General features: G+C 59.5%; 2 protein-coding genes across 2 annotated transcripts in view; both read left to right on the forward strand.

Moving 5' to 3' along the window:
• The window catches only part of CFAP65 (cilia and flagella associated protein 65), a 33,685-nt gene extending 31,280 nt beyond the window's left edge, over positions 1–2,405 (forward strand). The window contains 4 exon segments of the mRNA XM_032413387.1: positions 187–315; positions 843–1,331; positions 2,001–2,138; positions 2,243–2,405. Coding sequence (XP_032269278.1) covers positions 187–315; positions 843–1,331; positions 2,001–2,138; positions 2,243–2,405 — 919 coding nt within the window.
• A 9,818-nt stretch (positions 2,406–12,223) lies between these two features.
• CRYBA2 (crystallin beta A2) lies at positions 12,224–15,187 on the forward strand. The gene is made up of 4 exons (XM_032411807.1): positions 12,224–12,384; positions 13,171–13,312; positions 14,454–14,596; positions 15,040–15,187. The coding sequence occupies exons 1-4, from the start codon at positions 12,224–12,226 to the stop codon at positions 15,185–15,187; spliced, it is 594 nt and encodes a 197-aa protein (XP_032267698.1).
• Positions 15,188–15,813: the final 626 nt, after the last annotated feature.

A 15,813-nucleotide genomic window follows, 5' to 3' on the forward strand; every position in this document is an offset into this window, starting at 1 on the left:
GCCAACCCTGAGGTTTGGGCTTCGGTCCCCAAATGCAGTAGCACTACACTTGGGCCAAGGCGGGGGGCTGTCCTGTCCAAAGCTCATCTATGTTCTCATGACTGCATGGTCACCGCCACTGCTCATGACCCTACCCCCAGCCTGGTGGCTTGCCCAAGCCACTCAGAATGTCATGGCCTGCTCCAGGGAGCTGCCAAAGAGGAAATACCCCAAGGAGGAGTTGGAGGCTTCTGAGGGAGAATCCCCAGACAATTGGGCCCCCGTCTCCAAGCAGGAGAAGCAGCTCCTGATTGACTGTCTCACCGCCATCATCAGGTAACCCCCCTGGACCCTCACCATCCCCCTCATCTCAGCAGCTCATTCAGCCAGCTCTGTGTCCACCCACGGCCCCTGAAGCCCCAGCCCTTCCTTTCCTGAAAAATAGAACTTCCTCACAAGATCCTTCCACTGGTGGCCCCAGGCCCTGCAGTATGGGGCAGCTCTAATGGAGCTTGCTAGAAGGATCCTCGGGGCTGGATCCCGAGTTCTGTCCTGTCTAGGGCTAGTAGATAAGGTCTGAGCCAGTTCACTGTTTCCCCTGGGGTTCCTGTCCCTTATCTGTGTAACTCTGACCTCCTGGCTCTGCCTCTAAGAACCCACGGAGCCCAGAGAAGCCTTCCTCTAAAGGACGGGTGGGCGGGGCAACTGACTTAAGGGCTGGCCTCCCACATCAAGCGCCCATTTGTAGACATAGAAGTCAGAACTGCCCCTTGAGGAACTCTGAAGCCAGAGCCCCACAGGGTGTGCAAAGCCCCCTTGCAAGGCCTCTTGGCAAGGGTCTCCTCCTCCTCCCTGCCATGCAGGGGTCTGCTAGAAGACAAGATCTTCCATGAGGCTGTGGACCAAAGCCTGGTGGAGAAGATGCCTTACTTCTGCCAGTTCTGGAATGAGCAGTCAGCCAAGTTCACGGCCCAGAACAACACCCTGCAGTTAGCACCAGTCCTGTCAACATCCTCCAGCAGCTGGGAGGCCAGCAGAGACAAGGAGTCTGAGGACGACAAATTGAGGCTGGAGAAGAAAATGGAGGAAGAGGAGGAGAAGAGCGAAGAGGAAGAGGAGGAGCTGGAGGAGGAAGAGGAGGAAGAGGAGGAGATGGAAGAGGAAGAGACAGGCAGGGGGGAAGAGGAGGAGGAGGAGGGGGAGGGGGAGGAGGAAGAGAAGGTGCCCTGGACGGGGACTGAGCCCACACTGCAGCCCACGGCCCAGGAGTCCCTGAAATGGCGGTGGCAGCAGCAGCTGAAGGTCATGGTGAAAGAGGAGCAAGAACAGGATGAGAAGGAGACCACCAGCCGGTGAGCAGCCAGACCCAGATGAGGGTTCGCACGGCAGGATGTGCAGAAGGATCCCAGGAGGCAGTGGGGTGCTGGGGCCAGCCTCTGTCTGGGTGTAAGGCTCTTCCCAGCTCCGCGTTCACTGACATCCCGCTGGTAGCTTAAGGCCTTCTGAGCTTTAGTCTTTCCCTCCAAGACCCAGCTGTTAACATTTTCTAGCACACCACTTCCAGGGGGTCGTTCAGTGGGTTTCTAGAGCCAGGAGAGAAGTGCCACTGCTTCCCAGAGGGCCTTTGCCTGGGGCTGCTCTGTGGCCCTTCCTGTCCGTGTTGGGATTCCTTAGGCCCCACCCAGTCCCTTGCGCCCCTCTCACAGCTTGATGCCTCTCCCCACACCTGGCCCTGAGATGGGACCTACAGTTGCCTGGGTTCTGGTCCCACCACTTGTTCCAGCAGCAGGACGTTTGGCAACTTGGTCCCTTTAAGCCACAATTTGAGCGTCTGAAAAATTGGAACAAGGATGCCTTATAGTGCTGGGAGGGCGGGGAGTGGAATGAGAATCCGCGGAGATAGAGCCCAGGGCACACAGTGTACAGCACGCACGAGGCCCGCGGAGAAGGCGAGCCCCGTCGATCCCCCGCATCCTCCACCCCGCCCTCCCCACCCCCACCCCCACCCCCACCCCCCGCAGGCTCCCGGCGTTCGCCAACCTGCAGGAGGCGCTGCTGGAGAACATGATCCAGAACATCCTGGTGGAGGCGAGCCGCGGGGAGGTGGTGCTCACCTCGCGGCCGCGCGTCATCGCCCTGCCGCCGCTCAGCGTTTCCAGGTGGGGGCGCCGACTGCGCCGGAGGGGCGCGAGGGGCGGCAGGGGCGGGCAGGCATGGCCCGAAGCCTCTTTCCAACCTCTCCCTGGGGCTTTCTGTCTTCCAGGATTGAGACTCCCGACTTGCTTTCGGCGGCGGCCCTCGGGCTGCAGCATGCCGAGGTGCCCCGCCTGGTGGCGCGGCCCCCTACCGACTCTTCGAGGATGCCACAGCCCAGCCCCTCCGACTTGCTGCCCTCAGGGCCCCCCTCTCCACCGCCCCACCACTAAAGCATCTAGCCTTCTGTATCTGCCTTGACTTTATTTCCCCGACGTAGGAGGAATTCTCGAGCGCGCTCTGGGAGGGACAGATGGTTGGAGCGGCTGAGGCGGACTGCAGCGACTCGTTGCGCCTTGGGTGCTGGGAGGTTGCTTCTCTCCCCTCCACAGCGCAGCTGGGCCAGAGTTCCGGCTGCTCGCTGCCCGGCGCTGGACCTGGTTTGGCCAGTGGAGGGCGCTTCCGGCGGGGCCTAACTGGCCTTTGCCCCAGCATTGCCTGGGGGACAGGAACTGAGCGCCAGGCCTTATCGGCGCAGCAGGTGGCAGCAGGGCGAGGTGACCACCCCTCCCCTTTCCCCGTTGCGCCTGCTCCGAGGCTCGGTCCCTCCATCGCCAGCCTTTTCTCGGCATCTGTCGGGCTCCCGGGACTGTGCTGAGAGGTTGAGAAAGAAGGGAAACCGAGGCACGTCGCGGAGGGCTAAGAGCTACACTCTGGGACGCGGGTGGAGGTCACAGCTAGACAGCGGGCCACAGGCCCTACTAAGCGACTCCCATCGTGAATTTGAATCCCCAGCCCAGATGATGTCCCGCCTTCCCTAGGATACCCACCTCCCGCTCCCCCTAACCTCCTCCCGGCAGCCTCTGTCCTCTGCAACTCCTCCCCCCCCCCCCCAGGCAGGGGGGGGGAAAAGTGACATCTGGGGTTGTTCCCGGGGCCCCCCGGCCCCCCCCCCCCCCCCCCCCCCCCCCGCCCCGCGGCCAAGGCCTCGGAAGAGCTCCGGCCCCAGAACCCAGGCGGGGGCGGGGAGGGGGTGGGGGCGCTCCGCCTCCTCTGAGTCAATATTTGCTCCGAGCAAACGGGCGCCCGGACAGGTGTGAGTGTGTGTGTGTGTATGTGTGTGTGTGTGTAGGGGCGGGGACTGAGCAGGCCGTATAAGAGCGCGCTGAGCCCAGGCTCCTGCACAAGCTCCGGGGAGTGGGCTGGGGACCAAGCCAAGCAGAGCCCGGCCAGGTGAAGGGTGGCCAGGAAGGGAGGCAGGGAGGGGCGGGCCAGGTGCGCACCTGGGCGAGCGACGTGTCAGCCGCAGATGCGCGCAGGTGAGGGCGGCGGCTAGCGGTGCGCTGTGTGCCACGGCGCTCGCAGAAGACCAGGACCAGGAGATCGCGCAGGGCCATAGCCAGGCCCCCCGGCCTTCCGCTCCCGCCCCGCGACGAGCCCCTCGCACAAACCGGACCTGAGCGTTTTGTTCGTTCGGCTCGCGTGAGGCAGGGGTGGCCTCTCAGCACTCGCCCGGGGGCCGGGCCCGACCGCCACGCAGGCACCTGCCGCCGCCGCCGTACGGGTCGGAGAGGCTGTGCGCCGCTCCCAGGGGAGATCCGGCTCCTATCCGGCCCCGCCCGCCCTGCCTTGTCCTGCCCGCAACTCCAGGGCTGCCCGGCTTGATTCCGGGTAATATGGGGCCGGCCGAGCAGGCTCCACCGGGTGGCATAAGGGGTTGTGGCAGAAACAGGAGCCCTCTGGAAGTGGAAACCCAGCTTCTAGTCCCGCTCTGTCCCAGCGACTTCTGTGGCCTTGGGCAAGTCATTTCCCAGCCTCTCCTCGGGTTTTCCTCTTTGCTCAATGAGAGGGATTGGTCTGGCCTGCCGCGAGTGCCTCACCGGTCCCCAGATCCTGGTTTCTGGGCTTCCAGCAATAATTCTGAGCCACCTGACCTGGGAAGTTGGAGGCCCTCAAGAGGTTGGAGCAGTAGCTGTGGGGTGTGGAAAAGCTGGGTTGGGAGAGCTAGAGCCAAAATGAAGATCAAGTGTGCTTCTCCAGATCTGTTTGGTGCTGACATCCTGAGGGTTCACTCCCTGCCATCTCCCTGGCCCCTCTGAGTCTTCCTATGTGTGAGACAGACAGACAGACTGATTGAAAAGGACAAACATGGGGTCCCGTAGCCCTTGCCAGATGGGGTCCCCAGGGACCGCAGCTCACCACCTTTCCTAAACTCCATAATCCCAAGGCCTCCTGTTTCATGCAGCTACAGGTGGGGTGAGGGTGGGTGTGAATGGCCCTCTTCCTAGGCAGGAGCCCATGGGTTATTAGCCACAGCCCAAACCTGAGACAGACTGGCCCCCTTCTGCAGTGATTCCAATCACTAAGGTCTGACATGGGGGAGGGAGTGGAGATTGCCCTAGACCCTGGCCTCCCTCCTGGAGAGTCTAGAACTGAGGGTTCCACACACAGCCTGAGGTCAGTCTGAGCCCTTAGCCGAGTCTCTGTCCTTTGACCCGGGGTGTCCTCCATTCCTCCTCCCCAAAATTGATGGTGATGCTGATCTAGCCCCAGAGAGAGGGGCTTGTTGTAGGTCTGAAGTGGAGAGAAGCCTTAGCAGTAAGGAGCTAGTTTCCCCTTAGAACGAGGAAGCATCATGGGGTATGGACTATACCACCACACACCCAGGCAGACCTAGCCCTCCCCCCCCCCCCCCCGGCCCCGACCCCCAGGAGAGAGAGAGAGAGAGAACGAACGAGGGTCGGGAGTCACTGGTCACTTCCAGCTCCATTTTGGATGTTCAGGGAGGTGCTGTCTTGTCCCTTCTACCTGTCCCCCGCCCCCTTCCCCCCCATCCCCACCCAACTACCCGCAGGCCCCGTGGGATCTGCTGAGTCCTCTGTGCAGAGAAAAGGGAGGGGGAGGGGACGAGATGGCTCTGACAGATTCCAGGCAGTTCTGGGAGGGGGCGGACTGCAGCAGCCCTGGGGAGGGAGGCATCTATGGGTCCCCAGGCTGGGGTGTGTGCAGCCCCCATCCTGCCCTCCCTGACCGGGCTTCTGTGCCCAGCCCTCTGCTCCTTGCCTGGCCCGATGATTTGCCTGTCAGGGGCCGGGCCTGGCCCTGGCACATCTTTCCTGGGTCTGTGAGGGCTTCCTCTTCCCCTCCCTAATCGTGGAAGGGGGCTAGAGCTCCCCACCTCGGGCTGGGATTTCAGATCTTGGGGTTGCACAATGAAGAGAGCTCCCCCTGAAATTACCCTCTTCCACCACACAGTCATTGGGGTGGGGAGGTCGGGAAGAATGAGGCTGCCAGTGGGCTGGGTCTGCCCTCGTGACAGAGCCCCTGCCTCCCCCCCCACCCAGGGGCGTAAATTCCCCAGACCTCCACCCCCTATCCCCAAGACCCGCATTTCCTGACCGAGGCCAGAAATCGGGCCTCTCGTCCAGGTTCCTCCTCCCTGCCCGGCCAGGGGCGGAGACTCCAGGCGCCAGGCTGGCCTGCAGGTGCGGGGCTTGTGTGTGGGGGGGGTGCTCAGCAGCTGGTGTTCGAGCAGCCCCCTTACCCCTCCCCCTTCCTGCTCCCAGCCGGAGCCTGCTTCCTGTCATCCCTGTCAGCACCCCAGGCGGGGGAGGGGACAGGTAGTGGAGGAAGCGGGGGGGGGGGGGGGGGGGGGGGGGGGGGGGGGGGGGGGGGGGGGGGGCGGGGGGGGGGGGGGGGGGGGGGGGGGGGGGGGGGGGGGGGGGGGGGGGAAGGGACTGAGCAGTTGGAGTGTGGGCAGCCGCGGGACTGGGAGAGCACGGAGGAGAAATGGGGAGGGGAGAAGGAGAGCAGAAAACACAAGCAGGGCAGGACAGACAGAGGATGCAGCCCAGAGGGATGGGAGACCCAGGGGAGATTTCAGGACCTGGAGAGGCTGCAGCCCTCCCCGGGCCCCCATGAAAGCCAGAGCTAGGGAGAGGGCAGAGACAACCAGAGAGAAACCAGAGAACGACAGAGGCAACCAGACATAACCAGAGACGTACAATTCGGAGAGATGGAGAGATGTGAAGATGCCAGGTCAAAGGTCAGGGTAACCTGAGGTGGAAGGCCTGGTGTGTGTGGAGGTAGGGGTCCACCAAATGAGAACAGCCTACATCCCCACATTGGGGGAGATTACCCCCAAGAGAGGAGAGAGAGAGGTGGCCTCTACAGCCAGGGGGTAAGGCTGATATTCTTCTCTTGGGAGACCCATCTCTCCCCATTAAAGGGCAAAAGACAAAGAGGGGCAAGGCTCAGGCCCCGCTGGACACTGAGCAGCGAGGGGCATGGGTCTGAGCCCATCTCTGCCCTTTTCTTTCCTGGCCACAGCTACAGAGACAGCTTTGGCAGCCGACCTGCCCCCTACCCACCTACTGGTTGTGGCCCAGCCTTGGAACCTCTGCCCAGGGTCTACGTGAGACTCAGGGGACCTGGGAGTGGAGCCACCAGTGGGGGGGGAGGTCATAACCAGGTGCTAATCCCCATCCGACCAAGGTAGGACCAGAACCTGACTGACCTTCTTCGGGATTAGTCCCCATGGCGACCTTGGCAACTCGCCCCCTCACTCTGGCTGGGGGGTGGGGCGGGTGTGTGCAGAGGCTGCGTGGGGAGGGGAGGGAGCTTTCCTGAGGCATCACAGGATCCCAGCAGTCAGGGCTGGGAGGCCCCTCCATGATCAGCAGTTAGTACAAAACTGGGGCCTCAAGAGAGGGAGTGACCTGCCCAAGGGCACATATGGAGCCAGAAAAGCACAGGGACCAGAAGTCAGGTCTCCAATTCCAGTCCCAAGTGCTTTTCCCAGAAGGGCAGAGGAAAGGAAATTGAGATAGCCCCCTCTGACCCTCCCAACCCTCCCAAACTGAGATCAAGAGCAGAGGGGCTTGAATGCGGTGAGGCAGGAAGGCTCCCCACCCCGAGTGCTAAGCTGGCTTCCACAAGGCCAATGTGGGAAGGGGCATGCAGATCCCAGAGCTATGCTTGCGGCCCTGACTCCAATCTCCATCCCAGCCAGGGGGTATGGGGGAAAGGAAACCATGCAGCAAAGCCAGTCATAACCACAACCACAGTGGCAATAACAGCTAACATTTATTGGGTCCGTACTACAGGCCGGTTCTGTTTTTACATGCTCTTACATCTTCACAACAGCTTTTAAGACTATGGTTCCCATTTTACAGAAGGAAAAACTGAGGAGTAGAGTGCAACTGATAAGCAGTGGAGCTTCGATGTGACCCCAGGCAGCAGTGCAAGACGCCAGAGCACTCTTAACCCTCCGGCGTCTGTTTGATCGTGGGCAGGTGACTGAACGGCCTTCTCTCCTTCTCTCGGTGACGGTGGAATGGGATAGGTGCAAGTGTAAGTCACAAGGGCACACTTGTGTGTGACTCTGACAGCCAGCACAGAGGGACACGTGGTACATTTTATTAAATGTCTGAGGAACAAGTGAGTGAACAAGTGTCTGCCCATAAATGAGTGTGACTTTGGGGGTCTATTGAATCCTAGGAGAGTGCTCACCCATGATGCGGGTGGGATCTGTCCCTGTGCCTGGAACTGCGTGAATGCATGTGTGCGCGTGCCCTCTCCCTGCTGGCCTGTGTGAGCCCCACCGCTTTGTGCCTGGGGAGTGGGCGGTGGTGGAAGCTGCCGCCCATCTCTCTGGATGGTAGCTAGCTCCACGTCCCCACTGAGGGGCAGAGAAGAGGGGCTCTGTTTCTAGCAGGGAAGGACAACGGGTGTGTGGGTAGGGCTCCCACTCCCTCAGGACCCCCCTCTTTTGGGCCAGCTGTCGGACCCTGCCTGAACTGAGCTGATCTCTCACTCAGTTATCTCTGTCTCCCAGGAGACCAGACCTCACAGCCCCAGGGAAGGTGCTCATCTGCCTGTTCCTGGCTCCAGACGTGGGGTGGGGGCCTGGGGTGGAGGAGCAGGGCTGCAAAGGAGAGGCTGGTGAGGGGACCAGGGGAGGGGGAGGGCACCAGTCACAGAATTTGCATCATCAGTCACTCGAAGCCATGGCTGATTTCCCCGTGAAATGAGGGGTAAGGGATGGGAGCGGGCCAACTTGAGAAGACATTGGCCACTGGGCGCTTCTAAGCTGCCCAGCAGTACTGGGAAGTAGGGCTGTTCAGGGATGGGGCTCTGAGGGAGATGTCTCTGGGGACTCTCAGGGCCTTTATATGTGATAGAGACCCGGGTGGCAGCCCAGGATCAGGTTGAGGGGTTCTTTATCAGATCTGTATGTCCCCGGATGGGATGGGGCTCTGAGTGGGATCTGAGGGTCGCGGGTGCTGAGGACACAGGATTGAGTCTGAGGGTTTCTCTGTGGGATCTTAAGGTACCTTGTGGGATTTGTGTCTTGGTAGAATCGTGGGGAGGGTGGTCCTGAAGATTTCTCTATGGGAGCACAAGTCCCCATATGAGATGAAGGACTGGAGAGGGTGGGGATGGGGAGTTCTTTGAGGGTGATGAGATCCCTATGAGGTCTTGAGGTCTCCTGGAGGTGTAGATCTGGGGACACTATTTTTTTTTTTGCCTAACTTCCCCCTCCATGCCCAAAGGCTGAGGCTGTGGATGGGGAGGAGGTGGGGGTGAGGGTGCTGAGCTGGCAAACAAAGCCACCTGTGCATCCATCCTTCAGGAAGCTCTGAGCGCAACCGATCAGGGAAAACAAACAGGACCAGCTGCTGGGGGGAAGAAGGGGGCTAGGAGGGGAATGGGTGGGGGGAAGCTGGGGGGCTGGAGCTGGATCAGCCTCGTGGAGAAAGGAGGCTGGGAGGGGGTCCATAGCACGAAAAAGGGACAAGGATCCCCGAGTCCTATTCCAGCATACCAGGCAGGGCTGCCTGACAGCCCCTTCTCCTTCAGTGGCTCATTCTTCCCTTTCTCCATGACTGAAACCCAGAGCCGGGGCGGGGGGGGGGGGGGGCTCGCCCCTGGGGGGGGGGGGCGTCGGGGGGGCGGTGGAGGGGGGGGGGGGGGGGGGTCTGGGGGATGTGGGGACCCTGAGAGAGATCTAGGCAACTGGCTATTGGTGGTCTTGGTGGGTGTGCCCATTTCTGAGAGAGCTGGTCACAGACAGCTATAGAACTAAAGGCCATGGCCTGGGGGCCCCACAGACCATTTTTCTGATGAGGAAACTGAGGTACACAGGAGGGAAGAGGCTGGCTAATGCCTCACACCTTCTTAGAGCAGAGCCAAGCTCAGGATTTAGGACTAGAAAGGAAACCTTTCTCACACGAAGGGTCTCCACCCCAAATCCCAGCTGGACTCTAATTCTAATTTGGATCTCAGCTATTACTACCTCCCCGCTACTTCCCTGGCCGCCACACACACACCCCTCCTGTAGCATGTGGTCGTCTGGCCGACAGCTGGATTGCAAACTGCCCATCAGGTGGAACCCTGATCTCAGGGCCGTGCCCAGGCCCCCAGCCCCAGCTCCCGCAGACGCAGCGTCCATCCTCTGACAGACACCCGCGCACCCTCGAGGCTAACACCCGGCGCCCGCGTCACCGACCAGCGCAGACGCACAGCCTGACGCACTCGCCACCCGCGCGCGCCGCCCCTCGGCCCTCAGCCTCCCACCAACTCCCCCTTCCACCCCACCCCACCTTGCCGGCTTCCCACCCAGCGCGGCCCGCTCGCGCCCCCTGGCGGCAGAATCCAGAATTGCCCGATAGAGGTGGAGGAGGGAGGGAGAGGGAGGGAAGGAGAGATTCGGTTCTCACCTCCCGCCACGTCCGTAGTCCCGACTTGTGAGACCAAGTGCAAGGGCCAGGACACGAAGAATCCAGGACGGGCTCTGGCCTCCCTCCACAGTCTGTATTCCTCCCTTATGGGTTTGGGGGAAATTATACCCTATTTGTGTTTCTCCAAACCCCCTCTGGGGTAGGGAATCCGTGGACTGGGCGTGCTTTCGACCCCATCTCCAGTCAAGCCTGGCTGTGGTCGTCCTTGCTGTGACGCAAACTTTCCTAACTTGGACTTTACTCCTCCTGTTTTAGGGCGCTTTACTCTTGGCATTCACCTTCACACACCTTATGATCCTCAATAGCAATTCCTCACCAGTAAAAAGAGAGACCCAAGGGAGGCTCCAGTGGCTCCCAGCACTTGTTCTCAGCACTCTAGAATTTTGGGGACGGGGAGGGGGGTAGAGTGGGCAAACCATTACCCTTGCACTCTCATTGGGGAATTTCCTCAATACCCCTTCCCCCATGGACATTTGGCCCAGCCTGACCAGCTTGTTCCCTCGCTCAAGTTTTATTGAGCACCTACTCTGTGTCCAGTACTGTGCTGGGTTTGAGGATAACAAAGAACAAGACTGATATAACCCCTGCCCCCTTAAATGGAGCTTACACTCTAGTAAGGGAGACCCTCGGTGCACCCACAAACACTCATAAACAAAAGACGAAGAAGACAACTTTAGAGAGTGATAAACACTATAAAGAAAACAAGGTGATATGATGAACAGTAAATGCCAGGAACAGCATCACCCAGGAGGTAGCAAACGAGCCAGCTTGCCAAGATCTTGTGACTAAGACACCCCAGGTAATGGGAGGCTCTGAGGTGGGAATGAGCTTGGCAGTTGGGAGAAAGGATGGCTGGCCAGCATGGTAGACTGCCAGGAGCTGGGGCGGCTGCATCTGGCCTGAGTCCTTTTAGTCACAGAATGTTGAGTGGTAAGAGCCGTGGGAATGTGGAGTAGGCCCTGTGCCCCCTGGTGCCTCAGTTTCCACGTCTATATGTCCAAGCCTACCTCACTGGACTCTTGTTGAACACCTACAACAAAATAGTAGCTCCCTTCTCACTCTCCCCTCCACTTCCGCTGAAATAGCCCCTCCGTTAAGGAAAGCTCACAATTTTGCCAGACAGCTATGCTGATTAGGAAATTCGGCTGTGAATTGGGAGGAAATGTCCTCCCTGCAGCTTCCCTTGGAGGCCCCAAGCCTTTCCTCCTTCTCCTCTCCTTCCCCCACTCGCCACCCTTCTCCCCACCACACAGGGCACTGGGATTGAGGGCAAGAGCCTAGGACGTTCAGGTCCCGACCAGACCCTGGAGCTCTGTCTGGCGACTGGGAGCGTAGCCCTGAGGTTGAAACATTCTACCTACCACAGTGAGCCACTCCCTTAGTTACTATTATTTCTAAGCGCTTCCTAAATCCGCGCCCTCCCTAGGGTGGTTTTTGCTTCCTGAGCTCAGCGCCGCCTCGCGGTGAGTCCTGATCATTGCCTTCTCTTGGCCCCTTCGCTCAAGAAAACTCCCGGAGCGCCGAGCCGGGTCTGGGAACTCAAGCTTGGGAGGAAAGGAGCCACAGTGGGAAAGAGGACTGAGGGGTGTGAGGAAAGTCGCTTGCGGAGAGCCGCGTCTGACCCCGTCCAGCGTCGCTCGAAAGAGAGGCCTCGACGTAGGCCTGAGGAAGAGGTGGAGTTTAGACGTTGGGAACAACTTCCGAGCCTCAAGTCAAGAATTCGCGGTCTTAGCCGGGTGGTCCCAGAGTGGCCTGGTACCTCAATCACTAAAGGTCTGGGCCAGGGAGGGCGCGTCCTGCCCAGAGGTCGGGTGCGCCTTGCCTGGCTCAGTCCCCCAAAAAAGAAAAAGCGGAGTCAGCCTCAGCTGCGGCGGGCGCGGGACGTGTGCCTCAGCACTTTCTATTGTGATCCCCGAGGGCTGGGGCCAGATTGGAGGCTGCGGGAAAGGCCTGGGTTCCCCCAGAGGACACGAGAACTGACCGCAGCCTGCCCGCTGACTCAGCTCCCCCACCCCAGCGGGAGAGAATGCGGGGAGGGGGGGCGAGGCCCAGTATAAAGCCCCGCACGCCGCCGGGCCCGCGCGCAGCCTCTCCATTTTCCGTCAGTCCAGCCCTCACCCCACCCGGTGAATACTCGGGGCTGGGGCAGGGTCTCTCCGGGGCGGGGGAGGGCGAGGTGAGGGAGAGCCGCTAGCAGCCCGGTGCGGCCGGGAGTTCTTCACCCCCGACCTGGGTTGGGCGGGCCTGGGCCCCGGAGGGGGGCCGTTGGACGCTGAACCTCTGATCCCGCCCTTCTCGCCCGCAGAGGCATGAGCAGCGCCCCCGCGCCGGGCCCAGCGCCCGCCAGCCTCACGCTCTGGGACGAGGAGGACTTCCAGGGCCGCCGCTGCCGGCTGCTGAGCGACTGCGCAAACATCGCCGAGCGCGGAGGCCTGCGCAGGGTGCGCTCTGTCAAGGTGGAAAATGGCGCGTGAGTGATGGTCCAGGAGGGGCCGGGCTGGGTTGGGACGCGCGGGGCTCCCCTGGCCTAAGCTCCAAGCCTGGGACCTCAGCTCTCAGCCCTCCGTTTCCCAGACTGTTAGCCCTGCCTGAGGGAGACCGACCCACATGGGGAACCCCTTGGCTTCCCCAGAACTCCCCGTGCGCCACAAGACAAACCATGTGAACTAAAGGGATATAGGAGAGAGGCAACCCTTTGCGGACGCCCCGTGGGACCAGCCTGAACCCTGAAGCGGCTCCCAGTGTAGTTCTTTCCTCCCCAGAGTTTTTCTCTGTGCAGAGTTAGATGGCTCTGCGCTTGGTATAATAAAAGAAGCCAAATCCCTTCCTCTCGCTCCATCCTGGTCTCTGAGAGCCTGGGGCCCTCAGGAGAGCTGAGGCCCCCGACTTTTGCAGGTTGTTGCTATCACAGATCGCTGCTGCAGCTTTGGGGGATTCCTACACCTACCTTTGCAGGCACATAAATCTTTGAGTTAGGAACCCTTGGTTAGGTGATCTTCAGAAGCTGGAAAATTCCTTCCAACCTGGGGAGCCTAAGCTGGAAGCCTGGGTCCCTCAAACCCTGGATAGCAGGTGGTTTAGTGTCTCTAGCTTCTAGAGGGGGCCAGAGTGCCGTGAGCTGTGTATGTCAGGGTAAGGGCCTGGGGTTGGAGAAAAAGATTGGTTTCAGTCTTTTCGAACACAATGGGGATGAGGGTGGGGGGGGAAGGAGTGAGGCTGGGGCAGATGCCTCCTAGCTTCCTTTATCTTTCCCCAGTTGGGTGGCCTTTGAGTACCCCGACTTCCAGGGACAGCAGTTCATTCTGGAGAAGGGTGACTATCCTTGTTGGAGCGCCTGGAGCGGCAGTGGTGGCCACCACAGTGACCAGCTGCTCTCCTTCCGGCCAGTGCTCTGCGCGGTAAGCACAGCCCTCCCCTTGCCCCTCTGCCTCCTAGCTCCTAGCTCCAGGCCCTGACCCCACCGTGGTGCTTCAGAAAGGCTGTCCAGTCACTGTATGGAGATGTGTAAATACAATTCCTAGACGGGTGGTAGTGGCATTACTTCCCAGAACCAGAAGAGTCCCCAAAAGTTCAGAAAGTGGGCCTAAGTCAGGTGCCCAAAATCAGCACCACGGACAGCACCGAGACCAGGCCAATCTTGAGCACCTACTGTTCCTCCCTTTGTGTCCTCCACACCTGTGAGAGAGTGCTTCTGTCATCACACTGTCCTGCAAGGTGGGGGCGGCTGCTGTTAGCCTCATATACAGGTGTGGAAATGCGGCTCAGAAGGGCAAAATGTCTTGCCCTCGGACGCAAGGGTTAACATGAAGATGAGACTAGAACTCGATTCAGGGTTCATTGGTGAAAAGGGGTCAGTCTCTGTGTGTGTGTATGTGGGGGAAGGGTTGGCAATGAATCAGATGAGTCACTGGAGGTGAGGCTCTCACTTCTCACTTGTGCTGACTTAGGTACCCTACTGTTGAGGCCTGCGGCTGAGAGGTAGAGGGCAAAGAGCAAATGCTGACTCAGCCTAGCTTCTCCATTCCAGGAGGGGAAGGCTGTAGGGCTATGGAAGGCAAGACCCAACCAACTCTGATGCCCTGGCCTGTCTATTCTGGCTTTGGCATCTGGCATCCCTTAGCTGGGCCCAATCTTGTGAGAGGCTGTGCCCAAGGTGCTGGGCAGGGGATTGAGTAGTCAATGAGACCTTTAGGAAAACTGTCTTGGTTAATGGGCCAAATTTCTCTCAGGATCTCTGATTTTCCTTCTGCAAATAGGTCCATATTACAAGATGCCTTCTTGCCCTGACCTGGAAAGGTCTCTGGGAAACCCTCAGTCTCACCACCTCCACCCAAAGCCATAGAAGGGACTAGGCTGGGGACTTCTGAGCATCCCAGCTTCCCAGACTGCTATGGACCTGACGGAGTGATCTCTGGGAATGTCCGTGGAGCCAAAGTGTCTGCACAGCTGTGTTGGGAGGCGAGGTGGGGAAAGAGGGGCTGAGAATGTACCCATTAACACTTCTTTGGAGGGCCTGACCTGTCTACCCTCACCTTCCAGAATCACAGTGACAGCCGTGTGACACTGTTTGAGAGGGAGAACTTCCAGGGCAGCAAGTTTGAACTCAGCGATGACTACCCATCCCTGCCCTCCATGGGCTGGGCCAGCAAGGATGTGGGTTCTCTCAAAGTCAGCTCTGGAGCGTGAGTCCTGGGACTGGAACAAGGGAGATGAGAAGAGAAGGGAGGCAATGGGCACCAGGGAGGGGGGTTGGGAAAGGTGATGGGGTGCTAAGAGACATGGTAAAGAGATGTTGGGGACTGGGGGAAGTGAGATGATGGAGACAGACTGTGGGGGACAGGTAGTAGGAGATAGGAGTCAGGGAGCCAATGTGGGGAGAGAGGAAGGGTTTTTTAAAAAGACAGATGAGGAGGCAATGGAGGATGGGAATAGAGGATGAGGGGAGAACCATGATAAGAAGACCTGGAGCAGTGGGCCGGGCAGGGAGAGATCCATGTAGGGAAAATTGAAGCAGTGGTTTTGGAGCTGGGGGGATGGGGACTGAGAAAGGAGGGCTACTAATGGGGGACATTGGTGGGGGTGGGGGCAGAGCCTGCTTACCACCCTTGTGCTCTCACTGGCCTAGGTGGGTGGCCTACCAGTACCCAGGCTACCGAGGCTACCAGTATGTATTGGAGCGGGACCGGCACAGTGGGGAATTCCGTACCTACAGTGAATTTGGCACGCAGGCCCACACCGGGCTGCTGCAGTCCATTCGAAGAGTCCAGCATTAAGCTCCACAGCCCTGACACCTCCCCTGAGGACCCTCAATAAAGGCTCCTGAACCTGCCTGCCCCTCTTGCCTCTTTCTTGTGGTCTTGCTTTGTGATCTTCATCTTAATCTTTCTTAAGGTCCTTCCCTGCCAACCTGACCCTCTTCTCAGGCTTCAGGATTCTTGACTATGGAGCATAAACTGGCTTATGATGTATGGGGTTAGACCCTGATAGGGCTGAGAAAACTGCTGGCAAGAATCTTGGGGATCCTGTTAAATACAACCAATCCCACACTTCTCCTTGGTAAAGGCCCATCAGCTTGGGTCAGGTGTACCATAGCACACATGGTGCCTTTGCCATCCTCTGGTTTGGGTGCACACATCCTACAGCAGGGCTCATAGCTGAATTTCAACCACGTGGACCAAGCACCAGCATGCTCCTGCAGCAAGACCTCCTTAATTCTATGCAGAGCTCAGTTGGGTTTCTCCCTAACCCCCAGGGCATTTCCAGCCTTTATCTTCACCCTGGCTCGATATCCAACCGAGCAAAGCCTGCACCCTTTTCCCACCTTTATAGAGTCTCTGCAAGGCTGTAGGAGGAGAAATGAGTGGGAGGTCCCACTGCCTCCCAGGGCTTTCTAAAGGGG

The sequence above is a fragment of the Phoca vitulina genome, unplaced genomic scaffold (assembly GCF_004348235.1).
Source record: "Phoca vitulina isolate PV1807 unplaced genomic scaffold, GSC_HSeal_1.0 scaffold1, whole genome shotgun sequence".
Lineage (NCBI taxonomy): Eukaryota > Metazoa > Chordata > Mammalia > Carnivora > Phocidae > Phoca > Phoca vitulina.

Excerpts from the sequence above, each read along its gene's own strand:
- CRYBA2 (XM_032411807.1), top strand. The coding sequence starts at position 12,224 with ATGAGCAGCGCCCCCGCGCCGGGCCCAGCGCCCGCCAGCCTCACGCTC. Across the intron at positions 12,385-13,170 it reads GTCAAGGTGGAAAATGGCGC|TTGGGTGGCCTTTGAGTACC; the intron begins GTGAGTGATGGT and ends ATCTTTCCCCAG. Across the intron at positions 13,313-14,453 it reads TCCGGCCAGTGCTCTGCGCG|AATCACAGTGACAGCCGTGT; the intron begins GTAAGCACAGCC and ends CTCACCTTCCAG.